General features: G+C 41.9%; 1 protein-coding gene across 3 annotated transcripts in view; it reads left to right on the top strand.

The window, feature by feature from the left end:
- The window catches only part of kiaa0586 (KIAA0586 ortholog), a 419,966-nt gene that overhangs the window by 198,473 nt on the left and 196,173 nt on the right, over positions 1-25,320 (top strand). For all 3 annotated transcript variants that reach the window (XM_067991527.1, XM_067991529.1, XM_067991528.1), the window contains 2 exons: positions 3,491-3,717; positions 24,212-24,284. In XM_067991527.1, coding sequence (XP_067847628.1) covers positions 3,491-3,717; positions 24,212-24,284 — 300 coding nt within the window. The remainder of the gene's footprint in view (positions 1-3,490; positions 3,718-24,211; positions 24,285-25,320) is intronic.

The raw sequence follows: 25,320 nt of genomic DNA, 5'->3' as shown, positions 1-25,320 counted from the left end.
TTAGCATGGATTAAGGATTGGTTAACAGACAGAAGATAGAAAGTAGGAATAAATGGCTCATTTTCGGGTTGGCAGGTTGTAACTAGTGTTGTGCCACAAGGATCAATGCTTGGGTCTCAGCTGTTTACAATATATATCAATGACTTAGATGAGGGGACCGAGTGTAATGTATCCAAGTTTGCTGACGTACAAAGCTAGGTGGGAAAGTAAGCTGTGAGGATGACGCAAAGAGGCTGCAAAAGGATATAGACAGGTTAAGTGAGTGGGCAAGAAGGTGGCAGATGGAGTATAATGTGGGGAAATGTGAAATTATCCACTTTGTTAGGAAGAATGGAAAAGCAGAATATTTTTTAAAAGGTGAGAAACTAAGAAATGTCAGTGTTTAGAGGGATTTGGGTGTCTTTGTACATGAATCATAGAAAGTTAACAGGCAGGTACAGCAAGCAATTAGGAAGGCAAATGGTAAGTTAGCCTTTATTGCAAGGGGATTGGAGCATAAGAGTAAGGAGATCTTGCTGCAATTATATAGGGCTCTGGTGAGACCTCACCTGAAGTACTGTGTACAGTTTTGGTCTCCTTACCGAAGGAAGGACATACTTGCCTTGGGTGGGGGGAGGGGTGGTGCAACGAAGGTTCACTGGATTGATTCCTGGGATGAGAGGGTTGTCCAGTGAGGAGAGATTGAGTAGAATGGGCCTATGTTCCCTGGAGTTTAGAAGAATGAGAGGAGATCTCACTGGAACATATAAAATTCTTCGAGGGCTTGGCAGGGTAGATACTGAGAGGCTGCTTTCCCTGGCTGGAGAGTCTAGAACTAGGGGTCATAGTCTCAAGATAAGGGGTCGGCCATTTAGGACTAAGATGAGGAAAAATTTCTTCACTCAAGGTTGTGAATCTTTGGCATTCTCTATCCCAGAGGGCTGTGGATGCTCAGTCGTTGAGTATACTCAAGACTGAGATCAATAAGATTTTTGGACACTAAAGGAATCAAGGGATGTGGGGATCGGGCGGGAAAGTGGAGTTGAGGTAGATGATCAGCCATGATCTTATTAAATGGCAGAGCAGGTTCGAGGGGTGGTATGGCCTACTCCTGCTCCTATTTTTTACGTTTTTGCTGACAGTCGGCATATATGTCAATGCCGCCCATTTGATTCCAGTCGATTTGTAAAGTGGATCCTTTAGCATGGTGACTATAAATCCTTCTGTGTGGATCGTAAATTTTTACGCACAATCTAGTCTCAGATGACAAATGATATGGGCAAAATATCGGAGCCAAGACTTGGTGCTTTATTCACCTGCAGGTCCTGATTATGTCACAGTATTAATGTGAAGAGCACCCTATCTGGTGTTAGTAGCAAAAGCACAATTATTTCCTCTGTGTGCATGTGGCACATTTATCCATTTTTACTCTTTGTATTCAGAATTATGGACTTCTATAGTTTCCTGTCAAGACAGTGTATTTCCCATAAGTGTTGCACATCATTGTGTTTGACATTCATTACTTTTGGGGTCCCGTATACTCCTGGTACCAGTCTCAGACTGGTTTGTATATAGTGCAACACTCAAACAGCAGATCCAAGTTACAACGAGCGTACAGTGCATAGAGTTTTCTTTGCCAAAATTGAAATAAGACCACGACTGACTGAATTGGAGCATTTGGCATCCTCTTAAATCTGTGCAAAGGCTTTTAGTAACATTGGCAAGCATTTATAGAGTTCTACCATATACTGATCCAAGTCTTGTGACTTTTCCCCTTGCATGTTCCCTATTACTCTATCCACCTCAGCTAATTCAATGGGGCACTCCAATTTATCTGTTGGGTATTGGTCTAGTTTTGGAATCAAGACCTGAAGAAAGCAGCTATATTCAGGGACTGCTACCTGGGATTCTGATTGTTGCAGAAGCCTATAAAATTCATGAAATTCCATGCTGATTTTAACGGGGTCAGTCTGCAGCTCCCCTATTCATAATTGCTGGGATTGCTGCAGCTATTTTAGTCTGTTTCATCTATTAATCCTGCTGTCATCCCATTTTATCCAATATCTTTTCCCAGCCTGAATAAGCCAGTTTTCCTGCTCCTGATTCCTGTGGCCCCTGTTATAAAGTATACATGTGTGGACAAAATTGGGCTAGGTTGTGATACCCCTCACTGTCGAATAGCCTGCTGACAGTCACGGTCTAGGCTTATACTTGAAGAAATGCCAGATGGCAGCAGTACAAGTGGAACTATACCTCAGTGTGACTTAAGGAGAGGAGAGTAAAAGAGTTTTGATGATATTGTACACCATGGGGATGATTTTAAACCCCAAAAACGGGTGGGTTGGGGGCGGGTGGAAGTAGAAAATCGTCGTTTTTGGGTCGCGACCGCAACCCGGCTTTATTTCCAGATTTAATGTCAGCACATAAAAGTACAGGCTTCCCACTAGGAATGCCGAGTCCAAAAATTTTGCAATTGAGACCCAAAAAGACAACTATTTTCAACTCCCACTTGCCCCCAACCCACCCGTTTTTGGGGTTTCAAATCACCCCCCATGTTTTTTGAAAAGACAGAATTCTTTTCAGTGGCATGTTGTGTGAAATAAAAATATATGTACATGAGAAATTGGCTTTTCCAATTTATTTTGTTCTTTTCATCCTTATTCAAAATCACTGCAGACTCTTGTTAGCTCAGCACTCACCCTGTGTCTCTGTATACACTGTTGAGTCAGCAACCTGTTCAGTTCCTTTTCTAATGCTTTAACCATGCCTCTCTTCACCCTATTGAAAAAAATTCTGCCAGTAGCACTTAATGGAGAATCTTAGTGAAAGTATGGAATTGCTTGCATATTTATATGTTTAAAGTCACATTTTTCTTTATTTGGAGGGAAGAGATTTATAAGCATGTAAATATTTAACAAGTAGACAAATCATAGCAAATGTGTTATGTTTATTCAGAATTCAGTAGTAATTTTCTACCAAATGTTTGGGAAAGAAAGCTGTTCTCAATGAATTTCATTACAATTTTTCATACTTTTCACCATTTATTGAAGGTTTGAAATACAGTTTCATGTCACTGTAATGCAATACCAAGTATTTGTTAGGTAACCATGCAGAATGTCTTTTCTTGTCTATAGAATTTCAACTAATGGTGAGATTAAAGTTACTTTACTTTTCCAAAGGAATATTAATAATGTTAGGTATAAGATAAGATGTGCACTTTGGTCATACAGATTACTGACAGTAACTTTTACATTTCTTCAATTGTGCTGTGTAAAATTATTTTTACATCTATTTATTTTGTCACTGAATGTAAAGGTGCTGCAGTTAATTCTTTATACATGATGGCTAGCTTTATTTATTCCATAGATTTTGAAAGTATTTAATAGACATGTGAATTTACTTATCAATATATTATCAATTCTTCAATGTGCCTAAAATATTTCCATTCTATTTTTTTTTGTAATTCTGTTTTTATCTACCAAAGTATAATCTAAAATACTTTTGATTCTAGCTCAAGCATCCTATCTGTACTGCCAAACAGACAAACCCCAGTCATTCACAGAAGCCTTCACTGATTCAGTCAGTAAAAGCTCCAAAATCAATGTTTGAAGATGCTGAAAGAATCCTGCGTGAGGTGCAGACCAATAAGAAATTCATTGAAGAAAATCTGGAAGCAATTGTTCGAGCAAAGGACAATGCTTCTATGTATTCAGTAATTGACTCCATGGCTCCAAACAGGTAAGGAACTACCAAGAGGAAAATTGGTCAGTCAGACAAATTAAGTTTTTGATGCTTTTTGGGGGAGTTTATTTTGTATGCAAGGTGAAAGATGTTGACGAATACCCAGTGTCAACATACCACTGGTCCAAGTATGCCAGTTTGTTGCAGAGCTCCCTCTTCTCTTCCCCAGCAATTTGCTTATAGAAAAGTATAAGTGTAATATTTTACTGCTTCTCACATCAATCATCTTATGGCTTCTCTAAGTATTATTGCCAAATTAGGGGCAGTTTTCTGCTGTGGGTTCATGCCCAACAGAAACTGGATTGTAATTGCCCAAACTAATTTCACCCAGCATTCTTACAGCTGGCAGATAAAGGAGACTTTCCTCCCAAGATTTGAACCCAAGATCTCAGAAGTGAAAGATGAGTGTCTAACCTAGTACATCTCCCAATTTGACTTTTTGACACTTACAACAATGAAAAGATGATGCTGCTGTTTCCTTTGTGTTTGAATATAACGTCACAGCTTTTGTCAGTGATCTACATTTCCTTTTTACTTAAGGTTCCTCTGTGCCATTGAAAATTTTACCACATGGAATATTTTTATTCTTTTTCCCAAAATATACTACTCCATATTTTTGTACATTGAACTCATTAACCACATATTTGCCTAATTGTCTAACCTATCAATGCCTAATGTAGCCTCATCCATTCTTCCCACAATTTATTATGCCAGCTAATTTAGTTTTGTCAGCAAATTTTGATATTGTTTCCTTAATACCCATGTTCAGATCATTTATGTAAATATCATTTATAAAGTCAAGAAAAGCACTTATTTTAATTGGCAGGGAATGGCTATGTAACATGTTAATTGGTTTCCATGATCAGTAACAACATAATCAATCATTAAACAATGTATCTTTTAACTCTGAAAAAATGAGGGGGAGAGAACTAGCAAGGTGAATCTTAGAGCTGACATTGTGTACAAGCTGATATTTTTCTTCAGAAAAATCTTTATGAAGTTTTTTTGTATCTGATGGTATCTTTTGTCATTTCCTTTTCACTTTCTCCTTTCTTCTATGTATCAGTATTGTCTTTAGTTGGGAGTGGTAGATAATCCAGATTGCATATCTGTCGAAATACTGTCATAACTGATCCTTGAACAATCTACAGAAGGTTGACTGTTATAGTAACAGTTTTGCTCTCTCAAAAAGCAGATCTACAAATGTCAGCTGAAACTACGGCTAAAACTTGGTAGTTGAGAGTCTCTTTGCATAAGAAATTAACTATTAGAGTACCTTAACATGACAACTCTTGACAGTGTATTGCCTGCCGCTTTATTTTATATTTGACTTTTCTTAAGTAAAAATACCATTATTGTGTGAAAGGGTTCAGTGTGATTGTGCAAGAGTAGCATGGAGATTTTAGACAATGTTTTCTTCCAATTTGTAACTTGAATGAATACTTCAAAGCAGGCTTTTAAGAAAATATCTGCAATTGTATTATGAAAAAATGATTTTGAAAACAAAGGTTTCGAATTTTTGGATGAGTTCCCATGTGCTGCTTTTGTTCTTCTTGATGGTGGAGGTCGCGGGGCTGGAAGGTGTTGTCGAAGTAACCTTAGTGAGTTGCTACATGAAGCCTGACATATCTTGATGGGACGTATCGCAATAGGATTTTGAGCAGGATTGCAGTTTTGTGCATTGCAATCCATAATGGCCTAGTTGTAGCAGTGTTCTTGAGAAGCCTTGATAGCTTGCTCAATTTTGTCATTTAAGTGTGACACATAATAGAAGTCTTTAGCAACAGGGATTTGTGGCCATATTCTTCTATTAAATTTAATTCATTTATACTGATAGTTTCGCTAGCCTATGTGAATGCATAGAATTGGACTTTGTTTTGTCGGTTATAAAAATGTCACCCCATGATCTGGAAATCTGGTAAAAGAGGAGTTCATTGAATTAGGTCAAACCAGTTAGGCACATGAGAAAGTATTAACTGCATATATTACATGCAATTAGTGATTTGTGACTATAAGTTAGTGTTGCAGACATATAGGATGTCAGAGAATAGAAAGCGGGAATGCTATATAGCGATTAAGTAACGAAAGACAGATGGTTGTCTCGTTTAAAAAGGAAAAAAACACACAATTTATGGAAGATTAAATCCTTTCAGTTTTTCACTGTAGATAGCCATACCAATTTTGTTTAAGTTCTTGTAACTTCATATTCCGCTTAACCAATGTACCTCACACATTTTTACAGTTGTGACTGGTAGTCCTGAAACGTACGTTGCTTCTTTGGTGCTAGAATGAAGGACGTCATGAAACAAGCAGAAAAGCTTACGGGAAGTGAGGGAGAGCAGCCAAAATTTATAGTCCACATTGGAACTAATGACCTAGATAGAAGTATGTTTGAGGTCTTGCAGGGGGAGTTTAAGGAGTCAGGCACCAGATTGAAAAATAAAACCTCAAAAGTGGTAAAGTCTAGGTTTGAGTCTAGAGAGGGAGAGCAGGAAAATGATTAAAGGGAACTGGGAAGGGTGATGATGGTGGGTAGGGACGGGGGGACGACTGGGTTGGGAAGGGGTGGGAGGTTGTGGAAGTGATTGGGGTGGGGGGGGAGAGATGGCCGGCAGCGGCATGCGTTGTTTGAATGTGCGGTCCGGAGGAGAACTCATGAGGAATGATTAGTTTAAATCCTTCCCCACTGTTCTCTTGGTTGCGGTCTTTCAGGAGTTTCGTTCAAGGACATCTGTTAGGTAATATGTAGACCTAGTTTTCTTGAGTGCAGCCGGAACCAGTAGCAATGATTTGGCAGCAGTTGTTCTGATTTGCCTGCTTTTCTCCTTTCCCCTTTAACCAGCCTTGGGTCTTGAAGGCCCGATGTGCATCCAAATTCCTGTCTGATGGGAGCTCTATACATGTGTGCACCTCCATTTGTGCCCAAAGTCCACCCTCATTAGAATAGAATTTTTTTTTACTGTTTCCGAACTTGAAATCCTTGAGCTCATTTGGTGCACCTTCTGGCAACATGACATGGATCAGTGTTTTTCAGCTTCTGTTTAAAACCAGACAGCCACTGATTTACGGCATAGTTTCCCAATATAGCACCAAACAGAATATTCTGAGAATGCAAAATCCCACACAGCTGGATTCTGTTGTGAGATCAAGCCAGTACTGAAATCTGCTGGACAGAGCCTGGATTATAAATTTCTTAGAAAACTTCAAAACATTCTTGTGATGTTATGTTAAAGATGGCTGCCAGTCAGTTGACAGAAAGTGTGAAAAAGCCAAAAATCATGAGACATTGCTCAATGTTGAGCTTGCTTGTGGCATCAGCTCTTTGAACCCATCCTACAAATTCAGTTGAAGTCCAAGTTATTGCATCAGAAACACTGCTTAGAATTTCTCCATCCCATTCTAAAGAGGAGGTTAGAAACCCAGTACGATAAAGATAGAAAATAGCAATCATGTGGTGAGTAGAAATCTTCATTGCGAATTGTACTAACTCTGAGTATGCAATTTTTTTTGCTTCTTATAGCACTAAATATTACCTTGAGTTCTTCATTCATTGTCCTTCAATTTTATGGATGTTTACTAAAATCAACATAACTCATTGTGGTGGGCAGTTTTCAAATGCTAGTTCTTTTTAAGACTGCAATCCATCGTCCTATCATATTGTTTCAAATATAGCACCCTCTATTTCTAAGTTCCTTTTCTCATATCTGATGCAATTATGGTTTTATGCTGCTGCACTAAAGGAGAGAAAGGTCACTGTGCCTAGTACTGCATTCATTTTAGCCTGTGGGTACATATTTTAGCTCCAAATTCTCAAATCTCTGAAGCCCCTTGAAACTTTCAATAGAAAATACTGGATTTATGGAAAATACTTGCTTTAAAATTTGTTAGAATTTTTAGGAAAGACGTTTTGTCAACAATGGTAATGACCAAAGCATTCCCATAGATCACCATCAGTTGACAGGCTGGAAATCGCTTCCAGGGAAGGCCAAAGAAGGAGTGATTCCAAAACTTGAATAATTCAATGGCAGAAACATCGCCTCCAGCATGTGCCAAGACTGCTTGATGTTTTTTGATTCATTTGCCTCCTCATCCCACTTCTGCCCACACAGCAAAAAAACCCTACAAGAAATGGGAAAAATGTCCATAAACAGAGCCAGTGCACCAGTTAAAATCTTGGATTTCTAAACAAGTACAAAAAGAAAAGGCCGAACAGATGAATTTTCCTTACTTTGATAAGATCATCGTTTCTGTACTGAGTGGAATGCACAGCGCTGAGGTAGGGGATCAGTTGGTGCAAATTGCAATGCCATCCAAAATCCTAGGTACCTACATGTTGGTGGCCAGACTCCTGCAGAAGATAAGTACTAAACTGACACAAATACTATCTGCACCAGACCTGTCAGCAGAAATTTCAGATCTGCTCCCTCATGTCAACTCTGATAATTCCATGAAAGCCCCTTAACACAAATGGTTCTACCACCATTTTCTAAGAACATCAGAAATAGGAGCAGGAGTAGGCCATACCGCCCCTCGAGCGTGCTCCACCATTCAATAAGATCATGGCTGATCTTCTACCACAACTCCACTTTCCCGTTCTATCCCCATATCCCTTGATTCCCTTAGTGTCCAAAAATTTATCGATCTCAGTCTTGAATATACGCAACGACTGAGCATCTACGGCCCTCTGGGGTAGAGAATTCCAAAGATTCACAACCCTCTGAGTGAAGAAATTTTTTCTCATCTGGTCCTAAATGGCCGACCCCTTATCTTGAGATTATGGCCTCTAGTTCTCCAGCCAGGGAAAACAGCCTCTCAGCATCCCCTGCCAAGCCCTCGAAGAATTTTATACATTTCAATGAGATCACCTCTCATTCTTCTAAACTCCAGAGAATATAGTCCATTCTACATAATCATCTCTCATAGGACAAACCTCCCATCCCAGGAATCAATCTAGTGAACCTTTGTTGCACCCCCTCCAAGGCAAGTATATCCTTCCTTGGGTAAGGAGACCAAAACTGTACACAGTACTCCAGGTGTGGTCTCACCAGAGCCCTATATAATTGCAGCAAGACCTCCTTACTCTTATACTCCAACCCTCTTGCAATAAAGGCTAACATACCGTTTGCCTTCCTAATTGCTTGCTGTACCTGCCTGTTAACTTTCTATGATTCATGTATAATAATACCCAAATCCCTCTGAATACCAACATTTCTTAGTTTCTCACCTTTTAAAAAATATTCTGCTTTTTTATTCTTCCTATCAAAGTGGATAATTTCACATTTCCCCACATTATACTCCACCTGCCACCTTCTTGCCCACTCACTTAACCTGTCTATATTCCTTTGCAGTCTCTTTGCGTCCTCCTCACAGCTTACTTTCCCATCTAGCTTTGTATCGTCAGCAAACTTGGATACATTACACTCGGTCCCCTCATCCAAGTCATTGATATATATTGTAAACAGCTAATGCCCAAGCACTGATCCTTGTGGCACCCCACTAGTTACAACCTGCCAACCTGAAAATGAACCGTTTAATCCTACTCTCTGTTTTCTGACTGTTAACCAATGCTAATATATTACCCCAAATCCCATGAGCCCTAATCTTGTGTAACCTCTTGTGGCACCTTATTGAATGTCTTTTGAAAATCCAAATATACTACATCTACTGGGTCCCCTTCATCTACCCTGCTAGTTACATCCTCAAAAAACTCTAATAGATTTGTCAAACACGATTTCCCTTTCATAAAACTGTTATGACTCTGCCTAATCATATTATGATTTTCTAAGTGCCCTCTTACTACGTCCTAAATAATAACTCGAGCATTTTCCCTACTATTGATGTCAGACTAGCTGGCCTATGGTTCCCCGTTTTCCCTCTCCTTTCTTGAATAGCCGGGTTACATTTGCTACCTTCCAATCCACGGGGACCATTCTAGAATCTAGGGAATTCTGGAAGATCAAAACCAATGCATCCACTATCTCCATAGCCAGCTCCTTTAAAACCCAAAGATGTAGGCCATCAGGCCCAGGGGATTTGTCAGATTTTAGTCCCATTAATTTCTCCAGTACTTTATCTTTACTAATCTCCGTCATTTAAGTTCTTCACTCTCATTAGACCCTTGCTCTCCCACTATTTCCAGTGTGTTTTTTGTGTCTTCTACTGTGAAGACAGATGCAAAATATTTGTTTAATGTCTCTGCTATTTCCTTATTCTCATTTTCCTTATTTTCAATGCTAGAGGTCTGTTACTCTTATACATGATGTGGAGATGCCGGTGATGGACTGGGGTGGACAAATGTAAGGAATCTTACAACACCAGGTTATAGTCCAACAAATTTATTTTACAATCACAACCTTTCGGAGATTATCCCCTTCGTCAGATGAATGAGTGAAAAGGTTCTCAAATCGCATATCTTATACTAGGCTGGGACAGCATCACACCAATCAAAAGGTGTCGTTGTTATTCAAACAGGCCAGTCACGGAGAACAGCACGTCCCAGTACACTGGATATACATTGTGTCAATTACACAGACAGGCAGAAAGAAACCCAAAATGGCAGAGAGAGAGAGAGAGAATATTAAAAAACATAATTTTTTCCCCCTTTTTGCTGGTGGGGTTACGTGTAGCGTGACATGAACCCAAGATGCCGGTTGAGGCCGTCCTCATGGGTGCGGAACTTGGCTATCAACTTCTGCTCGACGATTTTGCGTTGTCGTGTGTCTCGAAGGCCGCCTTGGAGAACGCTTACCCGAAGATCGGTGGCTGAATGTCCTTGACTGCTAAAGTGTTCCCCGACTGGGTCCTATTGATGTAACAGGGCTGCGATTTGCACGGACTGTTGAGGTGACCGTTTGTTTCTGGCGGGCCCCTAGGCTGCCCATTACAAGGCCTCCACCAAAATGGTGGTGGCTGGAGCAGCAGTGGAAGTGGGGCAGTAAGTGCTGCTCCACGATTTTCATTACAGTACCGCCAGTATCCGCCCAATGGTGAAGATGAAAATTGGCCCCTGGTCATCAAGGTGCATGTATAAGATGAAATCCAAAGAGACTCTAGGTAATTTCCTCTTCTGATAAAAAGAGGCACAAACAGATTCTAGGAAAGGGCCCTGGCAGTCATAATGTGGCACCAGATTGTCTACATAGATTCTGCAACCTGATGGCTAGCTAGGTGAACACTTCCACTACTTATGATGTTTTCAGTTGGAGCAGAGACAGAATAGATGAAATGCTAACATTTCCTTGGAGAAGCTGATGGAGGCACCTCTTCTCTTCGGACAGGCCTGGATGATTATCCTGTAGAACAACAACAGCAACAACAACTTGCATTTATATAGCACCTTTAACCCAGTAAAACGTCCCAAGGCACTTCACAGAAGCGTTTTTGAAACAAAATTTGACACCAAACCACATAGGAGATATTAGTACAGTTGGTCAAAGAGGTAGGTTTTAAGGAGTGTCTTAAAGGAGGAGAGAGAGGTAAGGAGGCGGAGAGATTTAAGGAGGGAATTCCAGAGCTCAGGGCCTAGGCAGTTGAAGGCACGGGCGCCAATGGTGGAGTGATTAAAATCGGGGATGCGTAAGAGGCCAGAATTGGAGGAACGCAGATATTTTGGAGGGTTGTAGGGCTGGAGGAGGTTACAGAGATGAGGAGGGGCGAAGCCATGGAGGGATTTGAAAACAAGGATGAGAATTTTCAAATCGAGGCGTTGCCGGACCGGGAGCCAATGAAGGTCAGTGAGGACAGGGGTGATGGGTGAACGGGACTTGGTGCAAGTTAGGGTATGGGCAGCAGAGTTTTGGATAAGCTCAAGGTTATGGAGGATGCAAGATGGGAGGCCAGCCAGGAGAGCATTGGAATAGTCATGTCTAGAGGTAACAAAGGCATGGATGAGGGTTTCAGTTCCTCTAGACTTGACTATGTGCTGAGGCGGGGCGGAGACGTTACAGAGCTGGAACTACATAAGAAATGAGTGGTCACTTTGGACCCTGTATTACTTGTGTATTTCAGCATACTTCGGGTACCTGAACATCTTTTTACAAGCCATCATTTCACTTATTCACAGAAAGGGTAAAAATCTGTTGAATTGTACTTCCTATTGTCTAATTTCAATGTGCTCCTCCCTTCACAGTAACATTGGCTGTCGTGCTTTCAGGTCTCCATGCCCTACATTCTGGAATTCCCTCCCTCAATCACTTTGTCTCTCTACCTCCCTCTCTTTCTTAAGACCCTCCTTAAAACCCACCTCTGACCAAACCTTTGGTCACACCTCCATTATCTTTCCTTACTGGCTTGGCATCCATTTTTTCCTTATGCCTATGAGGAATTTCCTTGGGACATTTCCTAAATTAAAGGAGCAACATAAATGAAAATTGTTGAAAGGATGACAGGGCAGGATTTGCATCTGTCCAACATGAAGTGTAGTTTCCAGGATCAATCCAATTACAATATTCATGGTGAGGTCTTGGCATGATAAACACCTCTGGGAGCTCATTATTTTGGAGGTATGAACTACTGTGTTGCTACAAAATTTAAATGGCTTGCAGTAGCTTAAAGGATACATCACGCCCAAAACTGTTAGGAAGCTGATTAAAAACTTGTGCAATTAAAGAATGTCTGTAAGGTCTGCAGGAGGGCAGAGAGCCCCATGATTCAGTGATGAAGCAGCTGAAGTGCTTCTGCAAGAAGCTAGGTAGATGAAGGAGGCAATGTTTAGCTCAGAGCAATGGAGAGTAGCACCAAAAGAGTGGCAGGAGGTGACCAAGGCAATGAGAGAAAATATGACCAATCTATGTGTGGCAACTTAGCGCCTGAAAAGGTTCGAATGACTTTACCACGGCAGGCAAGGTCAGAGGTGCCAGATTGGAGAGGGATGTTTCTTCCAGCCTCCACATAAATTAGGCTGGGTTATAGACATATATTTCATGGGGCTTCACCGATCTCATTGGTACTATTAGGTCTGCCTGTCCACAGCCCAGTAGCTTGACATGATGGGAATGGGAACACTTTATGCTACTCTCTCCAGATGGCAACACATAGGTGTCCTTCTAGCCACTTTAAATGCCTGTTCATTTGGCTGAGATTGGGCAGGGCCAGGCTGCCCATCTAACAGCACAAGAGATGCAGCCTGCAGCAGATTTATTTCAGAATTTACCTTTCAAGGGACACTTCAAACCCAAGATACTCCTATAGGAATGCAAGCAGTACTCCTTCCTCTCAAGTAGTATCACTTGGTGGTACCAAGGGATGGGAGGAAGAACTAGCTGCACAGGAAGTAGGGATTATAATTAAAAATATTGTTGTACTAAAGCTGTTGTGCGTGCAGACATAGGGGGAAAAATTGGATTGGGCCTGTTTTTGGGCAGGGGTAGGGTGATCCGCTATTACCCCGCGCCCAATGGCCCCTGCGCAGGCAGGACGAGACTTTCGTCAGGCCTGAGGACTTACCTGCAATCTGCGTTGGAAATCAGCATTGAACGAGGATTCCATGCAATTTGCACTTTCCACCAGCAGGGGGAGCTCCAATCTCTTAAAGGCAGGCTGTCTCTGAAAAATTTCTTCAAGGTTGCAGGTACCTGTTATTTGCTGAAAATAACAGTCCACATGGAGTCTGAACGGAGATCAGACATTGCACATGCAAAACACAGATGCAGATCCCGTCCCTTTGTTTACAAACTGATGAATTATGTTGAAACATTAAATAAAGGTTGCGCACTACTAAATCCCACATCCTCCAATCTGCAGGCCAGACCTCACCAATCTGCCCATCTAAGTTTGTACCAGGCTTGCAAGAGAGCGTGCACCAAGGTTTTCTGCTGATGCACTAGCGGCCTTGTTGCAAGAGGTGGACAGGAGGAGGGACATCCTATATCCGCAGGGGGGCAGGAGGCCCTCCAGACATATACCCAAAAGGCAGTGGGAGGTAGCGGGGGACGAGGTCAATGCCAGGGGCACAGCATCATGAACATGGATGCAGTGTAGGAAGAAGTTCAATGCTCCTACCAACTACACCACTAGCCACATCCACTGCTCCATGCATTGCACCTCCCAACACCCACATACCAACAAACTCTTTCCATCAATACTCAACTGTTCCAATCAGATGCTTCGTCTCACCCTTCCACATTACCACTGTTGCAAGCCATCCACCCACAGCTGACAGGTCACAAACACTGGCAGCTATTCATCCATGACAGGTGCATCACCCAGACACACGTCCCGCTTTCTTGCAGGAGAAAGTGGCGCATATCAGGAGGCAGCAAGCGGCAGTGACATTTAGTCCCTCGAACCTGTTCCGCAATTCAGTGAGACCATGGTGGACCTATGACCGAACTCCATATACCCGCCTTAGCCCCATATCCCTTAATACCTTTTGGTTCACAGAAATCTATCAATCTCAGATTTAGAATTCATAATTGAGCTAGCATCAACTGCCGTTTGCAGAAGAGCATTCCAAATTTCTCCTACCCTTTGCATATTTCCTAACTTCACTCCTACACGCCCTGGCTTTAAATGTTAGGCTATGTTCCTGCGTCCTAGTATTCAAGTATAGGAGACCTCCAAAAACAGTTACAAATGTCTCGGCAGCCTAGGGATAGATTCAGAATAGATCTAGCAGCTCAAAACTGGACATCCATGAGGCACTGTGGGCCATCAGCAGCAGCAGCAGAATTGTATTCCAGCACAATTTGTAACCTTATGGCCTGGCATATTCCTCACTCTACCATTACCAACAAGCCAGGGGATCAACCCTGGTTCAATGAGGAGTGTAGAAGAGCATGCCAGGAGCAGCACCAAGCGTACCTGAAAATGAGGTGCCAACCTGGTGAAGCTGCAACACAAGACTTCATGCATGCTAAACAATGCAAGCAACATGCTATAGACAGAGCTAAGCGATTCCACAATCAATGGATCAGATCAAAGCTCTGCAGTCCTGCCACATCCGGTCATGAATGGTGGTGGACAATTAAACAACTAACGGGAGGAGGAAGCTCCATGAACATCCCCATCCTCAATGATGGCAGAGTCCAGCGCATGCGTGCAAAAGACAAGGCTGTAGCGTTTGCAACCATCTTCAGCCAGAAGTGCCGAGTGGGGATACCACCATCACAGAAGCCAGTCTTCAGCCAATTTGATTCACTCCATGTGATATCAAGAAACAGCTGAGTGCACTGGATACAGCAAAGGCTATGGGCCCTGACAACATCCCGGCGGTAGTGCTGAAGACTTGTGCTCCAGAACTAGCCGCGCCTCTAGCCAAGCTGTTCCAGTACAGCTACAGTAAAGCATCTACCCAACAATGTGGAAAATTACCCATGTGTGTCCTGTCCATAAAAAGCAGGACAAATCCAATCCAGCCAATTACCATCCAATCAGTCTATTCTCAATCATCAGCAAAGTGATGGAAGGCATCGTCGACAGTTCTATCAAGCGGCACTTACTCACCAATAACTTGCTCACCGATGCTCAGTTTGGGTTCAGCCAGGACCACTCGACGCCAGACCTCATTACACCCTTGGTCCAAACATGGACAAAAGAGCTGAATTCCAGAGGTGAGGTAAGAGGGACTGCCCTTGACATCAAGGCAGCATTTGACCGAGTGTGGCACCAAGGAGCCCTCGTAAAATTGAAGTCAATGGGAATCAGGGGGAAAACTCTCCAGTGGCTGGAGTCATACGTAGCACAAAGGAAGATGGTAGTGGTTGTTGGAGGCCAATCATCTCAGCCCCAGGACATTGCTGCAGGAGTTCCTCAGGGCAGTGTCCTTGGCCCAACCATCTTCAGCTGCTTCATCAATGACCTTCCCTCCATCATAAGGTCAGAAATGAGGATGTAGAAATGGGGATGTTTGCACATTGTTCAGTTTCATTTGCAACCCCTCAGATAATGAAGCATCCGTGCCCGCATGCAGCAAGACCTGGACAACATCCAGGCTTGGGCTGATAAGTGGCAAGTAACATTCGTGCCAGATAATTGCCAGGCAATGACCATCTCCAACAAGAGAGAGTCTAGCCGCCTCCCCTTGACATTCAACGGCATTACCATCGCCGAATCCTCCACCATCAACATCCTGGGGATCACCATTGACCAGAAACTTAACTGGACCAGCCACATAACTACTGTGGCTACAAGAGCAGGTCAGAGGCTGAGTATTCTGTGGCAAGTGACTCGCCTCCTGACTCCTCAAAGCCTTTCCACCATCTGCAAGGCACAAGTGAAGAATGTGATGGAATACTCTCCAATTGCCTGGATGAGTGCAGCTCCAACAACACTCAAGAAGCTCCATACCAACCAGGACAAAGCAGCCCGCTTGATTGGCACCCCATCCACCACCTTAAACATTCTCCCCCTTCACCACCGGTGCACCGTGACTGCAGTGCGTACCATCCATGGGGTGAACTGTAGCAACTCGCCAAGGCTTCTTTGACAGCACCTCCCAAACCCGCGACATCTACCACCTAGAAGGACAAGGGCAGCAGGCACATGGGAACAACACCACCTGCACATTCCCCTCCAAGTCACACACCATCCCAACTTGGAAATATATCGCCGTTCCTTCATTGTTGCTGGGTCAAAATCCTGGAACTCCCTACCTAACAGCACGGTGGGAGAACCTTCACCACAAGGACTGCAGCGGTTCAAGAAGGCGGCTCACCACCACCTTCTCAACGGCAATTAGGGATGGGCAATAAATGCTGGCCTTGCCAGCAATGCCCACATCCCATGAACGAATAAAAAAAAAAGCAATAATCCAGCCAATAACCTATAAATCCTGCATGGCCCCTTTAAATAATGCTGGTGGGGGTCCTCCAGGCACTCTAAGACATGTTCAGATCGTCGGGGTTAGGACTGTGCGTTGAGTTGAGCGTTAAGTCCCAAAATGCTGTCTATCACTTTAAATCAGCGTTGCACACTAATTGTATCCATTTTTTCCTTACTTCACATGCTTCCGGCGTTCTTTATCTGCGACTGTGCTAACTCCTATACCAAGATAGCGTCCGGCGCACGTCACGCTGGAAACGTGCTTGCGCAGCCACGACGCCATCTTGGGACTTCGGGAGGCTGCGTAGCGCCCATAGTTCCCTGCAAGGTTTTGAAATGGCTTTCATCAGATAACATGAATGGGGGTTGTGTGGGTTGATGTCCACAGATGATGGCATACTTGTGGCGGGAGTGGGTAAGATGTACACAAGACTTAAGATGGATATTGTAATCAAGAAAAGATCTCCTATATGAGTTTAGCACGAACCTATCTTGCAGGTGACAAGATTCTTCAGGCTGCAGCTGCTCATCTTGTTGATGCCTTTGCTCCTGATCGGGGTTGTCATCCTCCTGGGTAAGGCGATGTTGTTCAGCATGCAGCACGCCACCATGGTCTTTGAAACTTCTGCTCAATACTATACTGCAGGGTGCCCCCAAATTGGTTCAGGTACTTGAAATGTGCCATCTCAGTGGTGACTCTGTTTGATGAATGGACCTCATTATAATGCTACTCAGCTCGATTCCTAGGAAAGCACACAGTTATCATCAACCAAGGCTGTGGAGCAGTGCCTTTATTCTCAAGAGTTTAGAAGAATGAGAGGTGATCTGATTGAAACATACAAAATTCTTACAGGACTCGACAGGGTAGATGCAGGGAGGATGTTTCCCCTGGCTGGGGAGTCTAGAACCAGGGGTCACAGTCTCAAAATAAGGGGTAGGCCATTTAGGACTGAGATGAGGAGAAATTTCTTCACTCAGAGGGTGGTGACTCTTTGGAATTCTCTACCCCAGAGGGCTGTGGAGGCTCAGTAATTGAATACATTCAAAACAGAGATCGATAGATTTCTAGATATTAAAGACATCAAGGGATGTGGGGATAGTGCAGGAAAATGGTGTTGAGGTAGAAGATCAGCCATGATCTTGCTGAATGGCGGAGCAGGCTCAAGGGGCCGGATGACCGACTCTTGCTCCGATTTCTTATGTTCATGTGCTGCTGGTTGCAATTGACCTACACATTAAGAGTGTGGAATCCTTTCCCGTTGGACATTGATTAATGAAGTACTTACGGACATGGAGTTGCAAACTATGACTCCTTGGACCTTGGTGAATCCTAGCACTTGGTCAATTTGCATTGCCCGATCATGCTGGAGCTGAGTGTCCACAGGAAAGCTGATGAACTTGCTAGCTCTAGAAATTAGTAAATCCTTGACTTGCTTAATACATCCGTGTACAACCGTTCAGATTATGTTACGGATTTCCCCAGTGACAGCCTGAAATGACTCTGTGGCATAGAATTTAAGGGTGGTTGTAACTTTAACAGCCACTGGGAAGAGGTGGAGATGGACTGCAGCTCTGCTTGCAGCACGTAGCATATTCTGACAGTTTCCTTTGGAATGCAAAGCCTCCGTGGGCACTGCTGCTCTGTCAAATGCAGGTAAAATTGTCTCTGTCTATTTATTTGTGTGGGGCTGACAGGTAAATCGGTTCTTTGTGTCTATGATGCAGTTCCACCATATTGGCATTCCTCCATTGCTGCTCCTCTTCTTCCAAGAAGCAAAGATAATGGGGAATTCCCAACTGGCATGTCTTTGAAAGGGGAGGGGTTAAATAGTAGTCCCTCAGCTAATGGTACAAAGACAGATGGTAAAGTGGATGGCAACAAAAAGAAGATAGAAGAAAAGCAACAAAAATAATGTAGTAGTGAGGTTTTAACAGCATCTGTAAATAAATGGCACCCACCTGCTGGTAACCCCATCCAAATATATAGACTAAGGCACTCCTACCTGCGTTTGACGGAAAAACTAGACGGTTTAAACTCAGTTCCACCTTCAGAGGTAGTGCCTAGCAATGCTGGGTGCCATTTTTATATTGGCTTGATTGTGACAGTGGAAATGAAGCAGAAATGATGTAAAATGAGACGGATAATATAACCAAATCATTACCACCTCATTTGAATGCAGCTGCCCAAATAAGGGTGAATACTTCCACTGGCTGCCAGGAATGACAGTAGAATATCAAACTGGTACAAGAGTCGGCAAGAATCCAGAAAAACTGATCTCTGCCCTATTTCCTGCAGCTGTCCATCTAATTAGCATCACAAAATGGCCTGTACACCAGTGGAAGCTCCACGCTACTCTGTCTCTGAGCCTTAGGATATCTTAGCTTAACTTGGTGGATGCTGAAAAGGCTTTTAACTGGAAAGTCTGATCATTTATGTACTGTATACTATGCAAAATGGACTTCGTAAGATTATTCCCATCTTTTAAGATACCTGACTGTAGTGCCTGCCGGAACTTCTGGTTGCCTCGGTGATTGAACTCCTGGATGGTTGGAATTAGGTTGAAGCTGAAAACACACCAGTGTGTAAACCAGTAATACAGGGTATAAAATATCCCTTTACAACAACACAATGTAATTTTTGGTGTCCCTGTACAGTGCTTTTTGAATACCACAGCAATGTGGATGCCAATCTAAATATGAGATCATTTTAATGAGGTTGGCAGAATCATACTTTTCAGCATTTGAATTTTCTAATCAGATGGGCTGGTGAGGGGTTTACATACTTGGAAATGGTCTGACTGCTTATGGAAGTATGCACAGTCAACCATTCTATTTTGCAAGCTGTTTATATCAAGATTTCAGATCAAAGAGTCCCCAGTGTACTTTATTACTTCTGTGCTATGGACATATGCTATTTGCAAATATGGTTTTCCCACTTGCCTGGTAATTCCTGGTTATTACAATAATAACAACTTTCATTTATATAGCTCCTTTAACATAGTAAAATGTCCCAAGGCGCTTCACTGGAGCATTGTTGAGCCACATAAGGAGATATTAGGAAGGTCACCAAAAGCTTGGTCAAAGAGGTAGGTTTTAAGGAGCGTCTTAAAGGAGGAGAGAGAGGTGGAGAGGTTTTGGTAGGGAATTCCAGAGCTTCGGGCCTGGGCAGCTGAAGGTACGACTGCCAAAGGTGGAGCGATGAAAATCGGGGAGCGCAGAGATCTCAGAGGGTTGTGGGGCTGGAGGAGGTTACTAGGCCATGGAGGGATTTGAACACAAGGATGAGAATTTTTAAATCGAGGCGTTGCCGGACCGGAAGCCAATGTAGGTCAGCGAGCACAAGGGTGATGGGTGAACAGAACTTGGTGCTAGTTAGGATACAAGCAGCAGAGTTTAGGATAAGCTGAAGTTTATGGAGGGTGCAAGGTGGGAGGCTGACCAGGAAAGCATTGGAATAGTTGAGTCTAGAGGTAACAAAGGCATGGATGAGGGTTTCAGCAGCAGATGAGCTGAATACTAGAGGGAATACATTTTTACCCATTACCCATCTGGTGCCTCCTTTTTGGGATTTTGGGACAGCATAGAAATGTGGATGAGTATCCTTGGCCCTCTTTATGATATAATCCTACTCTAGTATCCAAACTTAACAGTTGATTGGACTGAGATGTGGGGAGACACTGGGAGGAATGAGTAAATGTGGATACCAGTGACTTCAGGGCCTCCCCGTATAGCAGAACTCATGACATCCAATCCCAACCACTACATGGAGCTTAATACTTTGAATAAAGCAAATGGATCTTTCGTATAGCGATGGGTATTGGCACATGGATATTTTAAACATGTCTGGATATAAAATATTGTCGGAAAGGGTTGGGTACTACCATTGTTAGAATTACTGACCCTATGGATCCAATAGTTTACATACTGGGTTTATCTTTTTCATGAATTTCTCTCACGTGGATAAGCTGTTGCACATGATGATGTTTGCAGCTTGTAGATGCATTATGGTTTTGTGCCTGAAGATAAGCAGTATCCTTGTGGATGAGTCTGCTATGGGATACTGTAGTCATGGAGTTCATTACATATTTTGGATTTATTTTGAAAAGTATGAAATCCCTTACAGCTCTTTGTTTGCCAGTTAGAGTGGTCGGTTTTGTTAAGGGGATTTGTGACTGCAGCCTTGGAATTGGGAAGGCTATGTTTTAATGGACAAATAAAATTTGCTCAAGGTATTACTATGATTTTAATAATAAGGTGGGTTAGGATATCAGTGGCACCTTTATCATTCTTCTTTCTCAATTTATGCTTTATTCAGACAGCTATTTTTGCCGACTTCTATACACAGAATTAGAGTTTGAAGTTCAGATTAGAGTTGAACTTTATGAGTGAACCCTACTTGTTGAGATGCTAAATGATGCAATATCTGTATACTTAGTTAATATATTGTAATACATATTATATGGACATTATTTTGTTGCTGCATCAAATGGTCATTATTTTGTAGCTGCAATATACTTATCCATTTCAATAAAAAATGTAAAATTTCTTTTAAACTGCTGATTATTTCACCCTCCCCACATCGCTGCACTCGTGATCTTGGCCTCGTTGCTGTGAGGAGTAGTTCAGTGGAAGCCAGGTCCAGCGTATAACTTGTATCACTGCACAAAAAATTGAATGGTAAATTGTACCCAGCTGATGATGTATACTTCCTAGTAGATGCTCATAGTAACATTGGCAGAGGCTAACCTCTAGGGTACAGTTACTGGACAAAGAAGAGAGACTTGATACTATCGTTTTATTAAAAATGTAGCTGATCATTTTTGGAAGATAAAATTAATGATCATACTTGATTTAAAATCAAATTCTAAATAAACTTTTTTGTGCTGAAAGTTGTCGATAAATCACTTCCTTTTCTTGTTAACTCTAATTTCTCTTGATTGCATATGTGCCAGGTGGCACTGAATTAGATGCTGGAAATATTTTTTTAATATGAATTATAATGTCTGACATGAAATGCTGATGTAATTTCCTGCTGTACTGCGTTTTCATGGAGCAAACCTTCCTGAGAGACTGTATTTAGAGCAGATGCACTGCCAACTAGGTTGCCAAAGCAGACTGGGCCAGCATGCAATGCACACAAGTTTTTATCTGCTGCTTACAACTGTTGCTTAGTGACCTCAGCTCAGCTACATCTTAGATAATTTCCTGAACAATCCAAATACATCTAGTATAGTGCAAAATATGACCCAAACTGGATCCAGTGCTTAGTGTGAATATAAGATGACAATTAGGGCATCAGGTCAGTATGGTTAGTTGAACAAGCTACCCAGCAATTTTTCACATCTGCCTCAGAAACCATTAACTCATTTTGTCTGGTCTAATGTTGGAGTTCAAATACATTCCTGAGAAAACATGTATTAGTTAAAGGCTGCCAAGAATAGATCAAAGATTTATTGTACTGTACAAAGTACAGTAACCTTAAATTCTTTCCTGAGCAGGAAAAATAATATGGTAATATATTGTATTTTTCTTCTGTCCAGACTAGTTTATTACTATGCATGTGCTGTATTTCAAATGGGTCAGTTTGACTTGTAACAATTTATCTTATATGTCCTGTTGTCAGTTTCTGCTGAAAGACTGTCAGATTCTCCTTTGTGTTCGTAGGTTGGGCTGATGCCAATTTTCCTGTTAGATTGTTGCTGCCCACTTCCAGAAACCCTGAGGTCAATAATTGACGTGACAAAGCTTACTGTTTAAAAATGAGCAATACTAAGGTATGCTGCTCAGTTTGGACATGTGTACCAGGTCACATTTCCGCAATTTTAGGCTGATCCACTGCCTGAACATGTACGTGGATCATTGCATTGGGAAAAAAAATTATGATGTTATCAGAAATTCTGTTTAAACCTGCTAACATGCGGTTTGCTCTGTAGACTGCTGATAACAGATCCCCAGAGTCAAGAATGTGTGGAATTGCACACATTTTGAATGGCACTTGGTAGTCAGATTTTACTGCTTCAAATTATCAAGTAAATGCAATGATAAAAACAAGAGAATGAGGTCAAATGCCAGATCAGAACTCTGATGCTAAAATAATATTTGGGTAGGGTGAAACTGAGACAAATGACTTGTCTGGGTTTAGTGAGATTATGGCTGGGTCAGAGGCACCACTGTACTGCTCAATGAGAACTTGCATCCGGAACAGATGCTTTGCCAAGTAAGCTTGCCAAGCCAGACGGGACCAGCATGCAATGCGTGCAGTCTTTCATCTGTTTATAACTATTAGGCCAATCAGAATCCTGCAGCCCATAAAGTGGAGACTAGAGAGGATGACTGCGGAATTCAGTTTAACAGTTATAAGTAAAACATAGTTACGTAGCATAATCCCTTTCTAACTGTTACAAATTTAACTTTGGAATATGCCTTTTTTAGTCAGAAAATGCAAAAATGCATTTCCATGATATTCGTCGTTCCTGCCAGACATATCTGAATAAGTTCAGTTCCACAGTAACCTGCCAACTTACTGAGCACATTAACATGTGGAAACAATTTAATTTGAATCTACTGTCAGAAATCAGAAAGTCATAGTAGTGGAATAAAAGTATCCTTGTGGTTTGTGCATTTGGACAGAGGCACAGTACCAGATTGTTTCTGTCTTGAAAATTAGCAAGAGTAAATCCCTGTCCTTGATCAGCTAGAGTTTTGTCCAACTCGATTTGTAGGTAGCCATTATTTCCCGGTTGCTCTGTAATGTTTCGGTGGAACATTTGGCTTGTTTAGAAGCTGAATGCAATTAAATTAATAAAATGCCTATGTTGGGGATGTGGGTTCAAAAGAAATTTTCTTGCAAGGAGCAACTCAAGAATTGTTATACAGCTACCAATTCAAAATAATTTGACCAGTCCAGTGGCCATCGTGAAAGAAAGAACTTGCATTGATATAGCACCTTCTACATCCTTGGGATATCCCAAACATTTCACAGCCAATGAAATATAGTCACTGTTGTAATGTAAGAAAATGTGGCAGCCAATTTATACACAGCAAGATCCCACAAACAGCAATTACATAAATGACCAAATAATCTGTCTTAGTTGTGTTGGTTGAGGAATAGAGATTGACCAGGACACCAGGAGAACTCCCCCCCCCCCCCCCCCGCCTCTTTGAATAGTGCCATGAGCTATTTTACGTTCACCTGAACGAGCAGACGTGGCTTCGGTTTAACATCTCATCTGGAAAATGGCACCTCCAGCAGGACAGTGCTCCCTCAGTACTGCACTGAAATGTCAGCCTAGACTATGTGCTCAAGTCTCTGGAGTGGGGCTTGAACCCACAACTTTGTGGCTCAGAGCTGAGTGCTACGAGTGAGCTAAAGCTAGCCCTGAAATATGTGCTGCCCTGTCAATTCTGATCTTGTACAATTACTTTCAGTGCAAAATTGCTGCGTTAATATATAATACTATCTACAAAGGGAGTTGTACAAAACTTCCTCTCTACTTTGAAATTTGAAGCGGTTTTCAAAGGTTAGGATTGAAATAGTACTTCTGACTCTGCAATGCTATTCAATATGTGAGAAAAAATCATTTAAGGCGCAATACACAAATTGGGTGGCAGAATAATAGTAACAATATAATCCTCAAGTACTTTCAAATTATGATTTTTAACTGACTGATAAATTAGACAGAGGAATGACAGATATAAAAGATTAACAATAATTAATTGAATTATATTTCAGTGATGCTGCTGAGAAGATTCGTATCGGGAAGACTGTTGATGCTTGGATCACTGTTATTAGCCAGGACATACAGGTATGCTGAGAGAGAATGTTGCCATTCATCTTTAATTAAAGTCTGTTAATCCTTTGACAACTGAGTATTTGTTTTGATATAACATCTGAAAATTAATTGCCATTGGTCTTTGAAATATTTTTTCAAGAGAGTTTGGTAAGACCATGTGAAAGAATTTTCAGCTTTGTGATTAAAAATGATTATGTGATGCTGCATACATTGCCCCTTTACTCTGCACTGGCTTAACCTGGCAGTAATGCATGGAAAATTGTGTTACACGATTAGGTGCTTTGCATTTGGAAGTTCAATTAAAAATAATCAATATTATATCAAATAATATAAATATCTGACCAGTGTTTTGAATCTAAAAAAAGAGGTTTAACACATTCAAATTAGGCTTGTAACAAGGCATACAATTGTTATGGCTTTGATTTGTAACCGCTTCAGGTCCTATTTGGCAATGTTTGTGCTAGCACTAAAGATACCTGAACTGCGTCAGCCTTTGTTCGTATACGGTAAAGATCCCAGACTAGTATACCCTTTATAAAGGGTATCTAGAGAGGACATGATGCCCCAGATCCTAGAAAATGGACACTGTGACATTATGACTGGTGTACCTGATTTGGTTCCTTTGGTAGGTGCCACAACATAATTCCAGTACTTGAGCACAAAAACTAGCCTAACACTCTAGTGCAGTACTGAGGGAGTGCTGCATTCCCTGATGTTAAACTGAGGCTCCATCTACATGTTCTGGTGGATCAGGTGGCTGATAAAGATTCCATGGCAATATTTAAAGCGCAGAGAGTTCTGCCAATGACTTGGTGCCACGTTTGCCTACAAAACAGTCATTGCATTTCAAAGTAATTCATCATTTGTAAGCTCTTTGGAAAAATTTCTGAGGCATAATAGGCTCTATGTAGATGTAACTGTTTCTTACTTTGAATTTGTTCCACTTTGTGCAACTTAGGTTACACATTGTTTACCTGCAGTTGATGCCATTCTGTATTTGAGAGTCACACCTAAGCTGCTTTTATATTAATTTCAAGGGAATGTTTTC

Source organism: Heptranchias perlo, chromosome 10 (genome assembly GCF_035084215.1).
Source record: "Heptranchias perlo isolate sHepPer1 chromosome 10, sHepPer1.hap1, whole genome shotgun sequence".
In the NCBI taxonomy this organism is placed as follows: Eukaryota; Metazoa; Chordata; class Chondrichthyes; order Hexanchiformes; family Hexanchidae; genus Heptranchias; species Heptranchias perlo.
This window is presented reverse-complemented; position numbering and strand designations above follow the sequence as displayed.